Here is an 18,289-nt window from a genome sequence, read left to right as displayed (position 1 = left end):
TGGTATCTAATCAGTCTTCAGAAATTCCTAAATTCTTTCCCGCAGCATTTATCTTGTGGGAAGGAGTTCCATAGGCCAGCATTCCTCAAGCTCAGTACACACATTTGCTCTGGAGGTATTGTGACAACCTTCCTATTTTACCCAGAATTTGTTGCTCCAAAGGCTGTAGGTGAAGATGGCATTTTCCAGGGGTGTCAGGTACTTATCCAAAGTTTGTGTTTCCTTTTGAAAATAAGGCACAGCGGAGACTGTAGTGTCTTTATGATATATAATTTATAGTATATAAAGTGGTACCTCGGGTTAGGTACTTAATTTGTTCCGGAGGTTCATTCTTAACCTGAAACTGTTCTTAACCTGAAGCACCACTTTAGCTAATGGGCCTCCTGCTGCCGCTGTGCCACCGGAGCACGATTTCTGTTCTTACCCTGAAGCAAAGTTCTTAATCTGAAGCACTATTTCTGGGTTAGCGGAGTACATAACCTGAAGCATATGTAACCAGAGGTACCACTGTACAACCTAAGCCTATGATGGTGGGGTTCACAGCATTAACACCCCCAAAGGGTCTTGGTTCTCCCATACCCACAGCCTCGGATTCAAACAGAAATCAAACATTGCTCTCAAACTTTGCTCTGACTCTTTCCAGTTCACTGCTTTATCCTCGAGGAAAGGAGGCCCCACCCACTTGCCACCTTGAACCAAGTCCCTTAACCCAGGTTATCACTTCACCAGGAGTTATCATTTCACCAGGAGTTATCACATTCACCCAGGTTATCACTTCACCAGGAGGCTATCTTAGCTATTCCAATAATTAGAAGCCTTGATTAAATTCTAACACTTGCTGGATCCAGGAATTAGAGGGTCCTGGCACCCAGTTTAAACACTGTTTTCTCTTCTCACCCCCACATGCATCTCAAAAACATTTTAACTCACCACTTGCAATTTCTTCTCCCTTTGTGTTTTCACACTCGACTTGGACCTTTTTTGTTTCCCTGACAATTTCTTTCATCCCCGTTTCCTTGTCTGTGTATATTCATGTCTCCCTGCTATAACAGCTTTCCCCTCTTACCTTTTCTATACCCATTGTATTATTATAATCATTAATGCATATTAACCTTTTATTTCTAATTTTCTTCCAATGCCTCCTCTAGCCTTTACTGTCAGAGGGAGACCATCCTTCCCTCTTCCTCCTCTGAGATTCTCTGTCTAAGCAAACAAGGAGTTGCTGGTGCTTGCACTGGTTAGGTCAAATAGCTCTGGCATGACTAGGGTGTGCAGCAGACAAGTGAGGAATTACTGAACAGGTCGTGGCACTAAGGCCCACCTGAAAGTGGCCCAAGTCCCACTGGTGGAGAAACACTGTCCTAGTGGATCACGGGAGCTAAATGGGACCTCCATGTACAGAAGTAACATGCTGCAGAGTACCAGATTGCTGGGGATAAACAATGGAAAATATTGCCACCTGCATTCCCTGCTTGTGAGCTCTCAGAAGCATCTGACTCATAGTTGTCAACTTACAGATTTGAAAATAAAGGACCAGCAGCCTTGAAAATAAGGGATCAGCAGCCAAAATAAGCAACCTGCAGCCTCACCTGTTCCAGGCACTCCAGTCTTCCTGTCCTCCTGCAGTCTGGCCAAACTCATGCTGGTAGCTTCAAGAACACTGTCCAACCAACTTTGTAACCAGAGGTTCAACTGAATAGAATCTGAATCACATGCACCACAAGGCCTACACAGCCTCAACTTAAGATGGCTCCCTGGCCTGGCTTTGTACTGCAAAGTTTGCAGCAGCACGTGCAACAAAATGGCGTCCAGCATTCAAAACCCCCCTCAGCTTGCATGAACTAGCCACACACACACACAGCTCCCCCCCTCGCCACGAGATTGCCAGTCACCCACCATTTTAGTCAACCAGCTCCTTTCTTTCCCCCCATAAGTCAATCGAAGGAGCCTCCAAAACAAATTCAAAAGCCCCCCTCCCACGAGATCTCCTTTCCTTTTCCCCCACCATGTGCCCCCGCTCCAGACAGACCTTTTCGCCGGCAAGGGTGAGTGGGCCGTCAATGACGTATCCATCTGATTCCGATCCGAGCACTCAGCACAGGTATGTTCAACTTCTGAGCCCCTCTGAGCCATAGGTAGAAAGCCCAGCCAGCAGCCAAATGAAGCCTCAAGGAAAACCACCGTCGCCTCTCCGCTGGGAAGCGCTGAGCAAAGGTGAGTCCCCAGGCAACGCAGCCGATTTGATTGGCACAAGGCATGCAAGCTCCACCCCCCAGTTGTTCTTAGACTTCTTATTGGGTGAGCAACACAGTCAAGCAACACAGTTGGAGCCTCCCTCCTCCCTGGCCGGCAGGGAGGGAGGGAGAGGAGCTGCTTCCTTTGAAATTTAAGGGACATCATTTAAGGGACATCCATCAATAAGGGACAGCAGCGGGACATGGCGCTGGAATAAGGGACTGTCCCTTCAAATAAGGGACGCTTGACAGCTATGATCTGACTTGGCTGTTAAGACTGACACAGAACAATGATTCAGCAAAGCAACTTTCATATGGCCTTTATGCATACTGAATACCATTGGCTCACACAAGTAAAAATAAGTTATGACAGTAACAAAGTAGTACTATTAAACCATGGTTTCTTTATTGAGGATTCAGGCTGCTGAGGGAGCTCTGTTAGCAAACATTATTGGTTAAAGTACCAAATATGCACAAAGAGTGAAGCAGGACGCAGGTTGACACCAAGTTTGGAAAAAAGTGGAACCTGGCGATAACCTGTAAATGCAATAGCAATGAATGAGTGGATTACAGGCAAAGTGATTCACATAGACATGTAAACCTTACTTCTGTCCCAAGAAATGGAACCTAGGAGGGAGCCATGTTCAGTCCTCTTCACATCTTCAGGTAGGGCAGGTAAAGACTTCTGCCTGAATCCCCGGAGAGTCACTGCCAGTCAGTGTACACAGTGCAGAGCAAGAACCCAATGTTTGACTTGCTAAAAGACAAGTTCCTATGTTCCTATAAGAACCTATGAGCGCACAGAGCAGTCACTGGGCTTGCAGCCTTGAGGATGTGGCCAGTGGCATCCTGGGAATCAGGATGACTACAGAAATACATGGAGGTACCGGTTCACACAAATAGGTTGTAAGCACCATTATGGACCTGCACACTCCTAAAACAACTGTATGTGAACCAATGTATTAACTGGCCCCTACATTCACCTAGAAGGGACACGGGTGGCTCTGTGGGTTAAACCACAGAGCCTAGGACTTGCCAATCAGAAGGTCAGCGTTTCGAATCCCCACGACGGGGTGAGCTCCCGTTGCTCGGTCCCTGCTTCTGCCAACCTAGCAGTTCTAAAGCACGTCAAAGTGCAATTAGATAAATAGGTACTGCTCTGGCGGGAAGGTAAACGGTGTTTCCGTGCGTTGCTCTGGTTCGCCAGAAGCGGCTTAGTCATGCTGGCCACATGATCCGGAAGCTTTCTGCAGATAAACGCCGGCTCCCTCATCCAATAAAGCGAGATGAGCGCCGCAACCCCAAAGTCGGCCACGACTGGACCTAATGGTCAGGGGTCCCTTTACCTTACATTCACCTAGAAGGGTCAGCTACAATTGTAAGTAACAAAGTAAACATGTGGTAGAGGACAGGACAGCTCCTGCAGCTGAAATAAATGAAGATTGCAGAAATTCCAAAAGGATGCACATTAAAAGACAACATTGTTGATCTGTATAAAAGGGAAAGCAGAGTTCACACTTTTAGGAACAGTGAAGACTCAACAATTAACGCCCCATTCAGTTCTCCACAATGTCACAAATTAAAGCTAGGCAACTAACATGGTTAAAAATAGTAACACCACAGCAATTTTTTGAACAGATCTGGTTTCAGCAATGATAGTAACACAACCACTGTACCTTGGAAGCACTCAATTTAAGGCTATGTTGCATATCATAATCAAGAAGAGAAAAATTTGTTGTTAGGGATTTGTGCATGGGGGGGAGGGGGACTAATACCTTTATTCATGCTCAGAAGTGGTAAAGTATATTGCCCAAGGAAGTCATTGGAAGTGAGAGAAAGCTGATCTTCTACAACAAATCGTACTAAGGCAAGCTCTGGAACTTGGATGTTAAATGTGAATGTTTCATTCCACCTGGGACTCAAAGCTGAAATAAAGAAAGCAATATAAGACAAGCAATGATCTGTTAAAACAACTCTACATTGCTAATTGTGTTCTATTCACTGACCACTGAAAATAAAACCTCCATTTGTTTCCTATTTCTTTCTCTGCTCATTGATGATTCTCACTGATTGCAGGAGTACAAGTCTGAAATGCTCCCACAAATGCAAAACAAAGGCTGGCTAAGTAGAAACTCTTCTTATGTTTTTAGCTTTTACTGTTTTATATCTATGCTTTTCTATTTTTTATCTGTAAACCACCTTGAGTCCCAGTCTGGGGACTCTATCATAGAATTACAAAATTGGAAGAAACACCAAAAGTCACCTAATCCAACCCCCTGGAATGCAGGAATCTCAACAAAAGCATGCATCACTGATGGCCATCCAATGTTGTCTTAAAAATAGGTTTTTGGGTGTGAGGAATTCAAATCTGCTATTATTTTTATGATTGGACAACATTTAGCTTGGTTTAAGTTTGATGAAGAAGCACATAAACTGCTTTTGGAAAACTACAGAATTTTAATTTATACCTTCTGAAAATGTCAGGTAATGCTAAATAATAAAATAATAATAATGGTAATGTATAACTTCAAGCACTAGGCAATCATTTTTAGTGATTTCTGTGCAAGTTTACACATTTTGCTTACCAAGCAAAATTAAATTACATTAATTTAACCAAAATATCTTTTGAATTCCCAAGTTGTGTTCCAACTTTTTTAGCACTCCTCATTTTTGGGAATTTGAAAGCTGAAAAATTCAACTACACCTAGACTTGTTTGCCTGATGTTAAAACTGGCATTACACTGCAGTAGAGAGCTGTCCCTTTGGAATTTAAATGATCCACTGACAGGCTCCTTCTTTTTAGTTTAATCACAACTGTGCACAGTTTCCAGCAGTGAACCATAATGAGGTGAACCATTTGAAGTGACACAGTGATTTGATTCCTCCCTTAATTTTGTCGTAATGCTTCTTTTCTTTCTTTCTTTCTTTTGCAGAGGGATAGTGGAAAGACACCAAGGATGCATAAAAGACACAACTTTCAAGATTTGCCAGGATTTTTTTTTTTCTACTGCAAGCCTAAGAAAGCAATCAAGCCAAAGGCTTCTCTAATCCAGCACCATGTTCTCACAGTGGCCAACCTGATGGGAAGCCTGCAAGGAGTTGGATGTTGCGGTGTCTCCGAAAAAAATTACACATCACTTGGGAAGACAGGCAAACTAATGCCAGTGTACTGGAAGAAGCAAAGATCACCAGTGTCACGCAATTATTCTTCAATATCAACTTTGTTGGACTAGTCATGTTGTGTGGATGCCTGATGATCACCTTACAAAGCAACTACTCTATTCAGAACTTTAAAATGTTAAACGTAAAGCTGGTGGTCAACAAAAGAGGTTCAAAGTCTCTCTCAAGGCAAATCTAAAAAGATGTAGTATATACACCGACAACTGAGAAACACGGGCCTGCGAGCGCTCCAGTTGGAGAACAGCCTTTACCAAAGGTGTCATGGGCTTTGAAGATGCACAAACTCACGTGCTAAGAGGAAGGCACGCTTGGCAAACCCTCACCATGATCAACTCCAGCCTGGAAACCTAAGTCCCCATGGGGAAGGACATGTGGGTCCAGAATTGGCCTCCACAGTCACTTACAGACTCACTTTTAAAACCATGTTTATGGAAGACTCAGCTATAGGTGATTGCCAAAGAAGAAGAAAGAGCTCTCGCCACTTGTGATTCCCAACAACTGAAATCCAGAAGCTGACGGGATGAAACAGACTTTCCTGCAGGGGTGGCCTTATCACTAGGCAGATCCTATAGAATGGCAGTGAGATGCTGGAGGACACAGCTTGATGCGTTTCACACTGTCCTGCTTCCCCGAAACTAGTCTGCTGTCCTCAGGCACTGCCTCATCTCCAGTGTTGAAGCAAGATTCACCTGCAATCAGGTCAGCTTCTATACATGACAAGGATGGGAAGCCTCTGGCTCAGGGACCAAACGTGGCCTAGAGACGTCTCCATCTGCCCCAGATAGAGACATATCCCCCCCAGTGGCCCCACTTCATTCCCCAAGTCTTTTTGCCTGGATGGAATGTGTCCTTGAACTCTGACAATGCCACCTGCTTATCCAGATAGAGAACAGAGAGGCATGTGTGAGGTTATGTAGAATGCAGCCTACTACATACAAGTAAAATCTTTATCTATTGCTCCACCCACTTTGGGCTCTGGCCCAGCCCATCACCAAAAGGAAAGGGAAATTTGTGGTGTTGCAGGCACCAGGCAATCAGCGCTTCACACAGCTGGCTTGGGCTGCCAGCTTACAGGACTGGCTTTCTATGAGCTTGTTTCTGCAAACAAAAGTGTATGTCTGTCCACAGTGTGGGGACCTGTATGCTTCTGTAGTGGCTCAACTGTTCAAGTAACATACATTTTTACACACCCCGGAAGAAGCACTAAAACCACAGCAGACAACTAGGGACAAGCAAAAACACAGAAAGAGAGGTATACTGGTACTACAAACATACAAATTCCTCCATTTTTCTCCGTCTGTTTTCTTCCACTGCCCACTTACAGCTCTGACGTAAACAATGAAGGCGGGAAACAAACCTGTCCACCTCCACAGAATGCAATTAGAACAAAGCTTGATCTTTCCTTTGTTCTACTTTCCCCCATACACATGTAAATGTATGTATTTTAGCCTGTCCTTTCTAATTCATTCAAATAATGGAATTTTTAATATTCCATATAAGAACTCTCTCTGTGTGTGTATGTACCATTCATGCTTTCCTTACTAATTTATGCACTGCTGTTTCTGTACATAGGCCCAGTTGCCAAAGGCAAAACTTTGATAAGCTATGCAAGCCCATGAGTTAAATCCCTAAATTACTGAAACATTACACAACCAATAGACTGTTGCACTTACCATTGCCCTTAACTACACAGCTCTGTTGCTTTGCATGGTCTTCCGGAACACCATAAATTTCTACTAGAACTAGGGGGTCAGCTTTATTACTCCTGGAGAGACTGCTAGGTGGTAATTGATGACCGCTGATAAGCTGCACAGAAAAACAACAACAGTGCATAAGCTTCAACTGGGATATACAATGGTACCTCAGGTTACATACGTTTCAGGTTACATACGCTTCAGGTTAGACGCCGCTAACCCAGAAATAGTACCTCGGGTTAAGAACTTTGCTTCAGGATGAGGACAGAAATCATGCTCCAGCACTGTAAAATGCAATTGATTATTATTCTGTAAAATGCAATTGATTATTATTCTGGCATCAATGGTTTTACTGAAAAACAGATGGGGAAGCCTACCACACAGGACAAAGCTAACTGAGAATTATTTACCCTTAACTATGAAACAGCTGTAAAAAAAACAAGTGTTTGAGCTGCTATTGGGGCAAGAGGAATGGTGGGAGGGAGGGGCTGCTTAATCGTGTCCTCTCAATTTTCTGTGTAATACTGGGGAGTCCAAGCTTCTTTTCCTCCCATATACATGTTATCAAATCACCAAAGATGGAAAAGCAGCAAGAGGAAGGGCAATTTTGAATGGGGAAAAAATGACTACATGGGAAAGGAACAAGAAACTCCTCACCTGCTATTCCTCCACTTGGGATTACAATTGCCATGGCCACTTTTCATTTTAAAAAGATTTTTTTTTAAAAAAAAAACCACATCTGACATATAATGCCTACTATGAGCCTCTGTTTTCCTTCATTTATGTGCAATCTTTAGCATTTTCTGCACCCAAGCCCCCCAAGTGCATCTGTAATTAGGTAAAAGGAGGTCCTTGTTCCCCCTTGAAAGTAAAAATAAGTACAGTGAACTTGAGCATGTTCTTCTTCCGCACTTCCCCTCCTCTCCATCTTTTGTGCCTCTTTTTGTCTCTGTTCTGTCAGAATGCTGCTTGCAACAAGCTTCTTTGGACAAATACTTCTCCTTTTTGCTCATGCTACTTTGCAAATCACAGTGTGTATCAACGGTTCTATATTTTATACCGAGTAATGATGACTTATGATTTCAACACCACTTTTGAAAATCCCAGTGGATAACAGCAGCAGTTTGTCACTGGCAAAATATACTCAGTCCTTGGTACTAGATGTGCTTGTTGCTTTGCTTGTTATTTACATAAATCTCTTTCATATAGTTAGATCAGACCTGTAAAAGCTACTGCCCATAAGTCTTCTCTCAGAGTATATCAGGTGAAGTTTGAGTAGAATGCTATGCAACACATCTTACATCCTGCTCCAAAGGGTGCTTCCATGCCTGTATTTCTCAGACTTAGGGCACTGCCAGACAGTTGCTATTCTCAGGTGGAATTTAAACATATATTTGGCAAATTCAAATTGTGTGTTTTATAGTTGATTGGGAGGTCTTGTGCAAAAATCCTGCTTCCCCAAAAGATCGGACTTTTGCAATAAAGAAAACAATGGGAAAATGCACTGCGACATATGAGCTAACATATGCTTTGACGCAACCCCATCTAACCTCAATGCAAACAAATAAGAATGAATTCTCAATAAACAGTCAATGTCGTCTAATCATCCTGCAAACAAATCAGGATGAATGCTCGAAAGGTCAACTGGAAGTGCCCTTAGTTTCTCATAAAAAAGGCCCTCGTATTACTGCAATACTCTCTATATTGCAAGGGCATTTCATTTTATCACATCTCTTAGCAACTGATCCACCACAAAACTGTCTTATTAGAGGGGTGTTTTTTAGTACATATCTACCCATTCACTAATCACTTGCTTCAATCACCACCTACTTAATCCCTTTTCTCTCTCTCTCTCTCTCTCTCTTTCTGACCTTGAACAATTCTGATCTCCTCACAACCCCACAGACATTTTATAGTCTTTCCCAACCTTTCACTAGAGAAAAAGAAACTCACTCAGTCTCAGCAGAACTATTGATATCTGTCTGTGCATACACTGCACTATGTTCTGGCTCCTAAACATAATAAGCCCATTCCAGAGCCTAGCACCACATTTTAAGCAGAGGCGCTACACATTTACAGAAAACCCATTAAAAAACGGGTTATGGGATGTCAGAGGGCTAAGAGGAATGGACCAAAAGCCAGCAAAATGGGGGGGGGGGGGCGACTGCAACAAAGAGAAGTCGCTCAAGCAACTTCATTGAAAAGGCAGGGATGCCTGGAGTATCATAGTCAGAATACTTCAAAATTGATATAGGGCTTGGGGTACATTATCTCAGGGTGCTTACAATAACCTTGTACAGCAGGTTAAGTATTATTATACCATACTGCTGGTGTGAGAGAACATTGGCTTCCTCAAGGCAATTTAGTGAGGTCATGACAGAGGTGACATTTGAACCAGGGATTTCCCACTTCACTTCCTTGCAGAGCAATCCTAAACCGTGGTTCTGTACTCCTCTGGGCGAGGGAGTGGCAGGTTCAGATGCGGCAGAAGTTTCTCCACCACCACCACCTCCACAGATGGCAGGGGGCGGTTTCTGCTGTGCCCACCACCAGCACAAGCTGTTGACAACCTACCCGGGGTGTTTGCTCCCTTCAGGAGGCCCTGAAATTTGTGGGGATGGGGGGAGCGGCAGAGCTGGGCCACACATGGATCTTCCTGGAGGCCACAGATGGGGCCTAACTGGGCCTTTCTGCAGCAGAAGCCTAGAGCTAGCAAAACGTAAAATAAGCTTCTGCCCTGGCCAGTACCAAGAGCAGAACTTTGAATGCCGTAGTGTTGCTGTCCCTCTGCCCAGCCCCACTGTTCCTTGGCTGGGACTGTGGATTGCTCCCTTAGCCTTGCAGCAGCTCCCTTAAACAAAAGGCTCAAAGCCCAATAAAATTGCAACATGTTAAGTAGTAGATAGGTAGCCGTGTTGGTCTGCCATAGTCAAAATAAAAAAATTCCTTCCAGTAGCACCTTAAAGACCAACTAAGTTAGTTCTTGGTATGAGCTTTCGTGTGCATGCACACGAAAGCTCATACCAAGAACTAACTTAGTTGGTCTTTAAGGTGCTACTGGAAGGAATTTTTTTATTTTGAACATGTTAAGTGTTTATTGGATCAAACCAGAGAGACAGCCCTTACTTAAGTGAAGAATTTCTGTTAATTAAAAGCACACACTGGCATGAACAAAATCTTTCAGTCTTTTTTTTTTTTTTGCAATTAATTAAGTGGGGCAAACTTTTTGAGTGCATTTTTTAAAATCTGAATCGGTGTTACAAAGCTGGCTCATTGTCACATGTTTGCAAACGCAGGGCAAAATGGCAACTGTGTAACAAGACAATGAACTACAGCAGTGGTATTTAATAATGTGCCAAATGCCTTTGATGACTAAATAGCATTTGCAAGAAGCTAGTCTCAGCATCTGTGGTACTCAAGGTATTTATTTCCAACAGCAAGCAGAGGAAAAGCACAAGAAAATATTGCAGATAATAAATCAAGCAGGTGTGATTTATTTTAGTTCTGACTGGCAATTTTTCAGTACCACTGCTACGTATGAGCCTCACAGCTTGAACTAAAAGGTCTATGTCACAAAGTTTTAGCACACAAATGATATTTATAGGTTATATGTGAAAAATAAGCTAGTTAATCTCAGCATAACAAAAACAATAACTGATAAGTGGAAAGCCGACCTGCCTTCTGAAAGAAGTAAGGTACAGGAATGGATTCAGACCGCATTACTAAACTGAGTGCAAGCCCTGATTTAACTGGATGGTGCCCTGCAGGTTCAAGCAACCCAAAGCTGAGGCCACTTATAGCAACGTCTGAGGAAATTGGGAACATGCTGCAAATGTGCCCTAAACCTTCCTCCGAGGGGTTCAGTGTGCCATTTAGCCTCACAACATGCCTGTGGGGCAGTTCACTAAAAGATCCCCACAACCAGTCATTAAACTTTGCAGTCCAGAGGGGATCTGAAGCAGAGTTTTCCATATCCAAACCTGACCCTCTAGCCACCATGATTCTCCAGCATCCATCACTAAGATGGATGGACATCTGATCAGCAGCACCAGCTGTGGGGGCAAGGTCCCTATGAAGTCAAAGGCAAACAGAACAGAACAGGCAGGAAAAGGGTAAGCTCTTGTTTTTTAGCTCTTTGAGTCATGAGGCAGAACAAACCACCAGTATGGGAGCCAGATCAAGCAGCTTCGGAATAATCAAAGGATAAGTCGGACAAAAATAAATAGAGATGACTTCTGTGACCAGGTAAAGGTAAAAAAAAAGGTAAAGTACCCCGGACGGTTATGTCCAGTCAAAGGTGACTATGGGGTTGCGGTGCTCATCTCGCTTTCAGGCCGAGGGAGCCGGCGTTTGTCCACAGACAGCTTTCCGGGTCATGCGTCCAGCATGACAAAACCACTTCTGGTGCAAAGGAACACCTTGACGAGTGCCAGAGCACACAGAAACGCCATTTACGTTCCCGCCACAGCGGTACCTATTTATCTACTTGCACTGGCGCGCTTTCGAACTGCTAGGTTGGCAGGAGCTGGCACAGAGCAACGGGAACTCACCCTATCACAGGGATTCTAACTGCCAACCTTCTGATCGGCAAACCCAAGAGGCTCAGTAGTTTAGACCACAGTGTCACCTGCATCCCTAGTTAATAACCAGGTAGAGACTAGCAAACATACACTGAAATAAAAACCCTGTTGGGCTCTGGGTGTGCTAAGGGCTCTAACTCTTTCCATAGACAATGCTTCCCAAAGCTAGTGCCCTCTATTTGTTTTGAACACCAATCAGTTCCCACCAGCACAGCTACAGCTGATGGGAATTGTAATCTAAAACAACTGGAGGGCAGCAGGTTGGGGAAGGCTGCTCTGGAGCTATCTATGTTTTAAAACCTGTATCCTGTTGATGTAATGCAAAAACTTTTGGAGGCTAAAGTGGTATTTGCTGCAGCCAAGGCTATTTGGTTGGTTGGTTGGTTGTTCATTAGTCCTTTAAAATATTTATATTCCACCTGTCTCAACAACCTGATTAAAACAATTCATTAATCAATTAAAAATAATTACACAAATTAAAAAAGAAGCAGGTAATATACAGTAAGTATAAAACAGTGCAGGTAGTCAATCAAGTGCCACCAGACACCTGAGCAAACAGGAGTTTTTAATTAGCGCCTACAATTTGACAATGTAGGCATATCCCCATGCAATCAACTCATTTCATACTTGCATCAGCCCCAGGACTTTCCTTTGCACGTTCCTAGGAGGAAAATTCAGAAACTGCTTATGCAGTGTCACTGGAATCAGTGGGACTGCAGCGATATATATATGTGTGTGTGTATCGTTCCTCCACATTTCATAATGGCACATCTATAAGTGTGACTTGAATCATGTTTATAGCTGAGTAAGTGCCTTGAAGCTATTATGCATCTTCACAAATCTACCAGAAAGCAAAGAGAGAGCAACCATATGCAATTGATAGCACAGGGGCGCTGCTGGTACACATTTTTATTTTAAATTAACTATAGGCCGCCTTTCACTGCGAAAAATAACAAGGTAGTTTACAAAATAAAACCAGTATAACACAATAACAATAAAACATAACGCAGGATATCAAGGGTTTGGTAAAGTCAGTATTAAGGATCTGAGCTTGGGAGTGCCCATGTAAATAGTTCAATATCTACCAAGCTGCAGAACACCTGTGCCATAGGTGCCCATCATATATTTAAGTGGAGTTCATTATACAATGTGGTGGCTAACACAAAGAAGGCCAGATGTGTCTCTACTAGATGCCTAGAAGGACCTCATCTGACAACCTAAGTGAACAAGCTGGTCTAGGTAGAAGGGTCCTCCTTCTCAGACAACCTGGTCCTAAGCTGTGAAGGACTTATATGTCAACAGCAAAAGGAGAACACTTCAATCTCCCAGGACATTCTATACAAGATCTCAAAGTAGCTGTTTTACTACAAAGGAATTTCAGAAATAGACTGGAAAGAGAAGCTGCTGAATTGCAACTCATTACCAAACTTAAAACCATGGAGAGACCTGGTCTGAACAAAGACATTGGATTCTTATCTCATTATACATGACTAAGCCATTTCTCACCTTCTCACCCCTTGCCTTTTCCTGTAAGACCTATTACAGTCGTTAAGAGTCGTCAACAGACTCATCTCAGCTATCTGCCAATCTCCCATTCCCACCACCCTTCTGAGTAATACCCCTCCCCACCTTCTCACTATATAGAAGGGTCTGGCAACTTCTGTTTCAGTGTATCTGAAGAAGTGTGCATGCACACGAAAGCTCATACCAAGAACTAACTTAGTTGGTCTTTAAGGTGCTACTGGAAGGAATTTTTTTATTTTGACTATGGCAGACCAACACGGCTACCTATCTGTAACAAAATCTTAAACTCAGCTCAGCAGCAATTATGCTGCCAATTGACACCAATCAGCTATCAGGTACAGGTTACTTGAAGTGCTTATCACGAGCTGAGGTGGAAAATACAGAGAAAGTATTAGTATTTATTTGCAAAAAAGAAAGCACAAGTGGTCTGGCAAATTAAATAAAGAATGTTATCAACAAAATGAACTGACCTTTATAGTAAGAAGCACCGGTTGACAGTTTGCAGATATAGCATGTGGAGTAAATTGTGTGTCTCTATTTCTTAGATATTCTGGTTTTAGTAAATAGCCAGAACCACCATTATCCAAAAATTTCCCAGTTTGAAGATCCATTTGCAGTCCTGCTGTTTGGAAATTTAAGGCCACTGTATGAAAAAGCAGAATGTTCAATTACAGAAAGGTAGACAGCAGGAGGCTACAATTTAAATATATATATTTACAATATCCACCCTGCAAGCTGCTTGAATATACACACCACAGTAACTCCAGCTCTGGATTCAAAGCACTTGAGTAGATACAGCTATTATGGTGTCTTCTTAGAAGGTTTTCCATTTTTAAAATAAGCATATTATGGACAAACTAACCAATCTCAGACTGAGTAGAGCAAATCAGTAAGGCATTAAGAGGATCAGGCTAGAATTAGCTGATCAGGCTGCCTTAGTTGATGGCACTTTGAAAGAGGGATCATAGCTCATGGTTATGTAAATTCATCCAATGCTTTTTGTTTTGCAAACCCAGGTATATTGCAAGGCTGTGGGTGAAATTTTACTGCGGTGCAGTAACAAGGCTACAACTTTTATTGGCAGCAGTGCCTTAGCAGTCTGGCTTCACATATGGCAAGGATCAATTCATCACCTAGCTCATCTACTGTGTGATGTGAAAGCCCCACCCTTAGTCCATGTGCTGGGTAGTTAATACACATTTTGCTGCTGCTTCTTTTTTTACAAAATTGCTTTTATTTGTTAGCTTCTTTTTAAAAAATGCTTTGTAGTTTTACTGCCTCCAGAGGTCCTCCCCTCCCCCAAATGTATAAAATGAAAGGCAGCTCTGATTTGTTTGTTCAAACACTCATTTTTGCCTTCATAAACCAGTATGTGCAAACTCCATCTATAATAATTTTTCTGCTTATTGCGGGCAGCAGCGCTCCAAAAATATGACCAATCTTTCAAAATTATGGAAGAGTGGCAGCCATACCTCTCTGGAATTCCCAGTTATTAAAATTCTCAGCATGTCTCTAGTGTATGGAATTGCAACATATGAACAAGAGCGATGTCGGCTGCAATCCTAAACACACTTACTAAGGAGTAAGCTTTGTTTGTTTGTTTTAGAGGATTTGAAATATTCAAGGCAAACCCTCCCAAGGAAGGTTACAAAGATAATTAGCTTCATATGCATAGCAGGAACATGATGCTTCCAAATAATTTATAGAACAGCCCAGCTGCAATTATTCCAGCCCAGGTCCTCAATGACAATCTTTTTACCCATCCACTCATAATCTCTCCTGTCCTGCCTATCCACAGAAGTTGCTTCCAGCTTTCAGGCATTGCCCCAGTGGTACAGTGCCTCAGTTTGTGGAAGTTTTTGTTCTAACGATGAAAAGATTTGGGGATTTGGGTGGGTATGGCTGGACCACCTTTCTGTTTTCCAAAACCTTTGAGGTCTACGTAACAGTAGCGATGAGGAGGAAATTAGACTCAGTTCGCATGTAAAAGCAAATGTACCTAACTAACACTTTCTGAAACAATATGCAAATTGAAACACAGCCATCCATTGAAACTCAAACTTCCCTGAATTTTGCAATGTATTATTATTATTATTTATTTTATTTCTATACCACCCTATACCCAAAGGTCTCAGGGCAGTTCACATAAAATATCAAATACATAAAATCAAAACAAAACCAACAACCCAACAGAACCCCCCCCCCCAAAAAAAAAAGAGCCAGCATTTTTTTAAAAAGGCATAGGATGTAGATCAAGTCAGGCAAAGGCCTAGTTGAAAAGGAACATTTTTGCCTGGTATAAAGGTGTATAGTGAAGGCACCAGGCGGACTTCCCTGGAGAGAGCATTCCACAGACAGGGAGCCACTGCAGAGAAGGCCCGTTCTCGTATTGCCACCCTCCTGACCTCTTGGCATTAGCTGTGTGGCCACAGGCTAAGGGCCCAGTGGCATCACTAATACGTCGCCAGCCTCAGATGCTCTGATGTAGAAGAGGACCTTGCAAACATTGGCCTCAAACAGCTGACTGCTTTATGGCTTCGTGGAAAATGTACTGATCCAGCATGCTGAGACACATTTATTTGCAGGGTGCAGTTCCTTAGCCTGGAGATGAAATTCATTTTTTTAAAAAAACACCCTCACACTTCAATTAAAACAGTAAAAAAAGTAAGTTTTGAAAAATCCATTTGCCTAGGTGCATGTACATAAAAATAAATATATTCCATGTGTTATATAGCAGGACTTTACAAATTTGTACAGTGGTACCTCAGGTTACAAACACCTTGGGTTTCAGACTTCACTAACCCAGATGTAGTAGTGGGTTAAGAACTTTACCTCAGGATGAGAACAAAAATCGCATGGCGGCGGCACAGCGGCAGCAGGAGGCCCCATTAGCTAATGTGGTACTTCAGGTTAAGAACTGTTTCAGGTTAAGAATGGACCTCCGGAACGAATTAAGTTCATAACCAGAGGTACCACTGTACTTTTCAATCAAACTGAAGGGTTAGTTTGGTACCTGCACACCAATGAATTCTGCAGCTCCCAATTTTCTGTATGGATTTTAGAGTTCCATTCAGAGTGGAGATCCCACAGAAATGGAACCACAGTCCATAGCAGAGAACGGCCATAGCTCACTGGTAGATCATCTTGCTTTGCATGCAGAAGGTCCCAAGCTCAATCAAAGAGGGCTAGGAAACAACCCAAACTGAAACCATAGGTAGTCACAGCTATTCAGTGTAGACTAGAGGTGGGGAACACGTGGCCCCCCAGATTTTGCAGGACTACAATCCCATCCTCCATGGCCATTGACAATGCTAGCTGGGGAGGATGGGAGTTAACAATTCTGAGCTAGATGGAGCAATGGTCTCTGTATAAGATGTTCTATGAGGTCTATTCATGCCAAAACACCGGGGGAAAGCCTACCTGGAACTCTTGAGTGCCTTTCATATGCAATTCCCTTGTGCTATGATGTTTGAAGGAGCTGTAAGAAAACTACGAGCTGCACAGAAAAGACTGCATTCTCTCAGAAGCTTCTAGCATGTTTATTCAACCACACAGGGTCAAATCTGGTAGCAGGGTTGGTGGAACCCTTACCATGCAAGCTGAGAAACTGCTCATGTGCTTCTATGTCATTGTATGCACCAATGCAGAGCTTTTTTCAGCCTGAACTCACTGGAACTCAGTTCCAGCACCTCTCAGGTGGGTGCCATTGCCATTCTAAGAGAACGAGGGAGGTGTTCATAGTAAGTTCTGGCACCTCTTTTTCTAGAAAACTTGCACTGCACCAATGCCATAATAAACATGAAAGTGCCTGTTTATAATTAATTTGGACAGCCTTGGGTTCTGAATTAACTATTCTGCAGAACCCCTAATAAATTTAAATTATGAATTAATTACAAAGCAGAGCTGACAGATCCCACTCACCCTTCAGCGGCTGTTCAGTGTTGAATGAAAGAGAGAGAAAAACAAGATCTGCTCTTCTAATTTAATGATAAGTAGTAAAACCTAATTATAGTAAAAACAGCAACACCTGTACTGAAAATATGCTTGACAATCTATGTAAGTTATGTGAAAATGCACCATTCTGTTGTCTAAACATTTGAATTGCTACACAAGCCCTCCTTGCAGTTTAATCATAAAGCACTGGTCTTTATCTTGAACACAAAACTGTCAGAATTTCCTTTTCTCAGAAGCTCAAAACACTTTCCGTTGTTTTGCTGCTGCAGTTTTGGAAATAAAACAGCACACTGCCTGGAACAGGATATTATAATTCATGGGGAAAAGACAGCACAGTTATCACTGGCATGAAGTAAAATCTTCCCTTGTCTAGGACTGTGGTGCTCCTCATATTGAAAATTCACTAGTCAGCCTAGTAAAGCACAAACATGACACACATAAAATAGATAAATGATTTTGGGTTTTTTAAAAATCAAGGGAACTTGATTGTTTGCCAGAGAGAAATACCGACCCAAAGAGGCACAAGTCATGTATAAGAGTAATTCAGAAGAGGCTTATTCTCTCTTCCTATGAGATAAATGTAGAACTACTGACTGCGTGCTGTCAACTTCACATTTTATATCTGAGGAAGAAATGTCTGAATTTTAGAGTCCTTGGGTTGTTATGCTGTGTGGGGTATGTGCGTGTGGATTCTTCTTGGTGTCACTGTTTTGAGTTCTGGATTCTGAACTGGCATCCTTACAGGCTGATCTATAACTGATATTTTCGGACTCACTGGAAATTCTGAATTCCCAAAACAATATGCAAACAAGAATGCATCTATTTTTCAAAATTTGCACTTCTACAAAATTTGCTGTTCTGTGTACAAACGTGTGAATATTAGGCGAAAGTGTGCATTGAAAATGCATATATTTGTGAAAACAGCATTATTTAGAACTTTAGAAAGATAGGAAACTGAGAGAAATCAAAAAGAGGTGTGGATAAGCCCCTGGTCAGTTTGTGCTGATCTACTGCATTTCCAAATATGCGTCCTAACAGTGGTGCTGCCAAGGCAGGTCTTTGAGGCAGATATCCAGGGGCCCTACTCAGCAGAATAAGCAGTAGCAGCCCCAAGTGCAGCAGG

The 18,289-nt window shown here is 42.5% G+C and overlaps 1 protein-coding gene across 1 annotated transcript in view; it reads right to left on the bottom strand.

The window, feature by feature from the left end:
• Positions 1-2,618: 2,618 nt before the first annotated feature.
• The window catches only part of PLCZ1 (phospholipase C zeta 1), a 52,189-nt gene continuing 36,518 nt past the window's right edge, over positions 2,619-18,289 (bottom strand). The window contains exons 10-13 of the mRNA XM_081210060.1: positions 13,683-13,855; positions 7,088-7,220; positions 4,010-4,159; positions 2,619-2,771 (exon numbers count right to left, since the gene is read on the bottom strand). Of these exons, the coding sequence (XP_081066186.1) occupies positions 2,683-2,771; positions 4,010-4,159; positions 7,088-7,220; positions 13,683-13,855 (545 nt within the window). The 3' untranslated portion in view covers positions 2,619-2,682. The remainder of the gene's footprint in view (positions 2,772-4,009; positions 4,160-7,087; positions 7,221-13,682; positions 13,856-18,289) is intronic.

The sequence above is a fragment of the Podarcis bocagei genome (assembly GCF_964188305.1).
Source record: "Podarcis bocagei genome assembly, chromosome: 10".
Taxonomy (NCBI): domain Eukaryota; kingdom Metazoa; phylum Chordata; class Lepidosauria; order Squamata; family Lacertidae; genus Podarcis; species Podarcis bocagei.
This window is presented reverse-complemented; position numbering and strand designations above follow the sequence as displayed.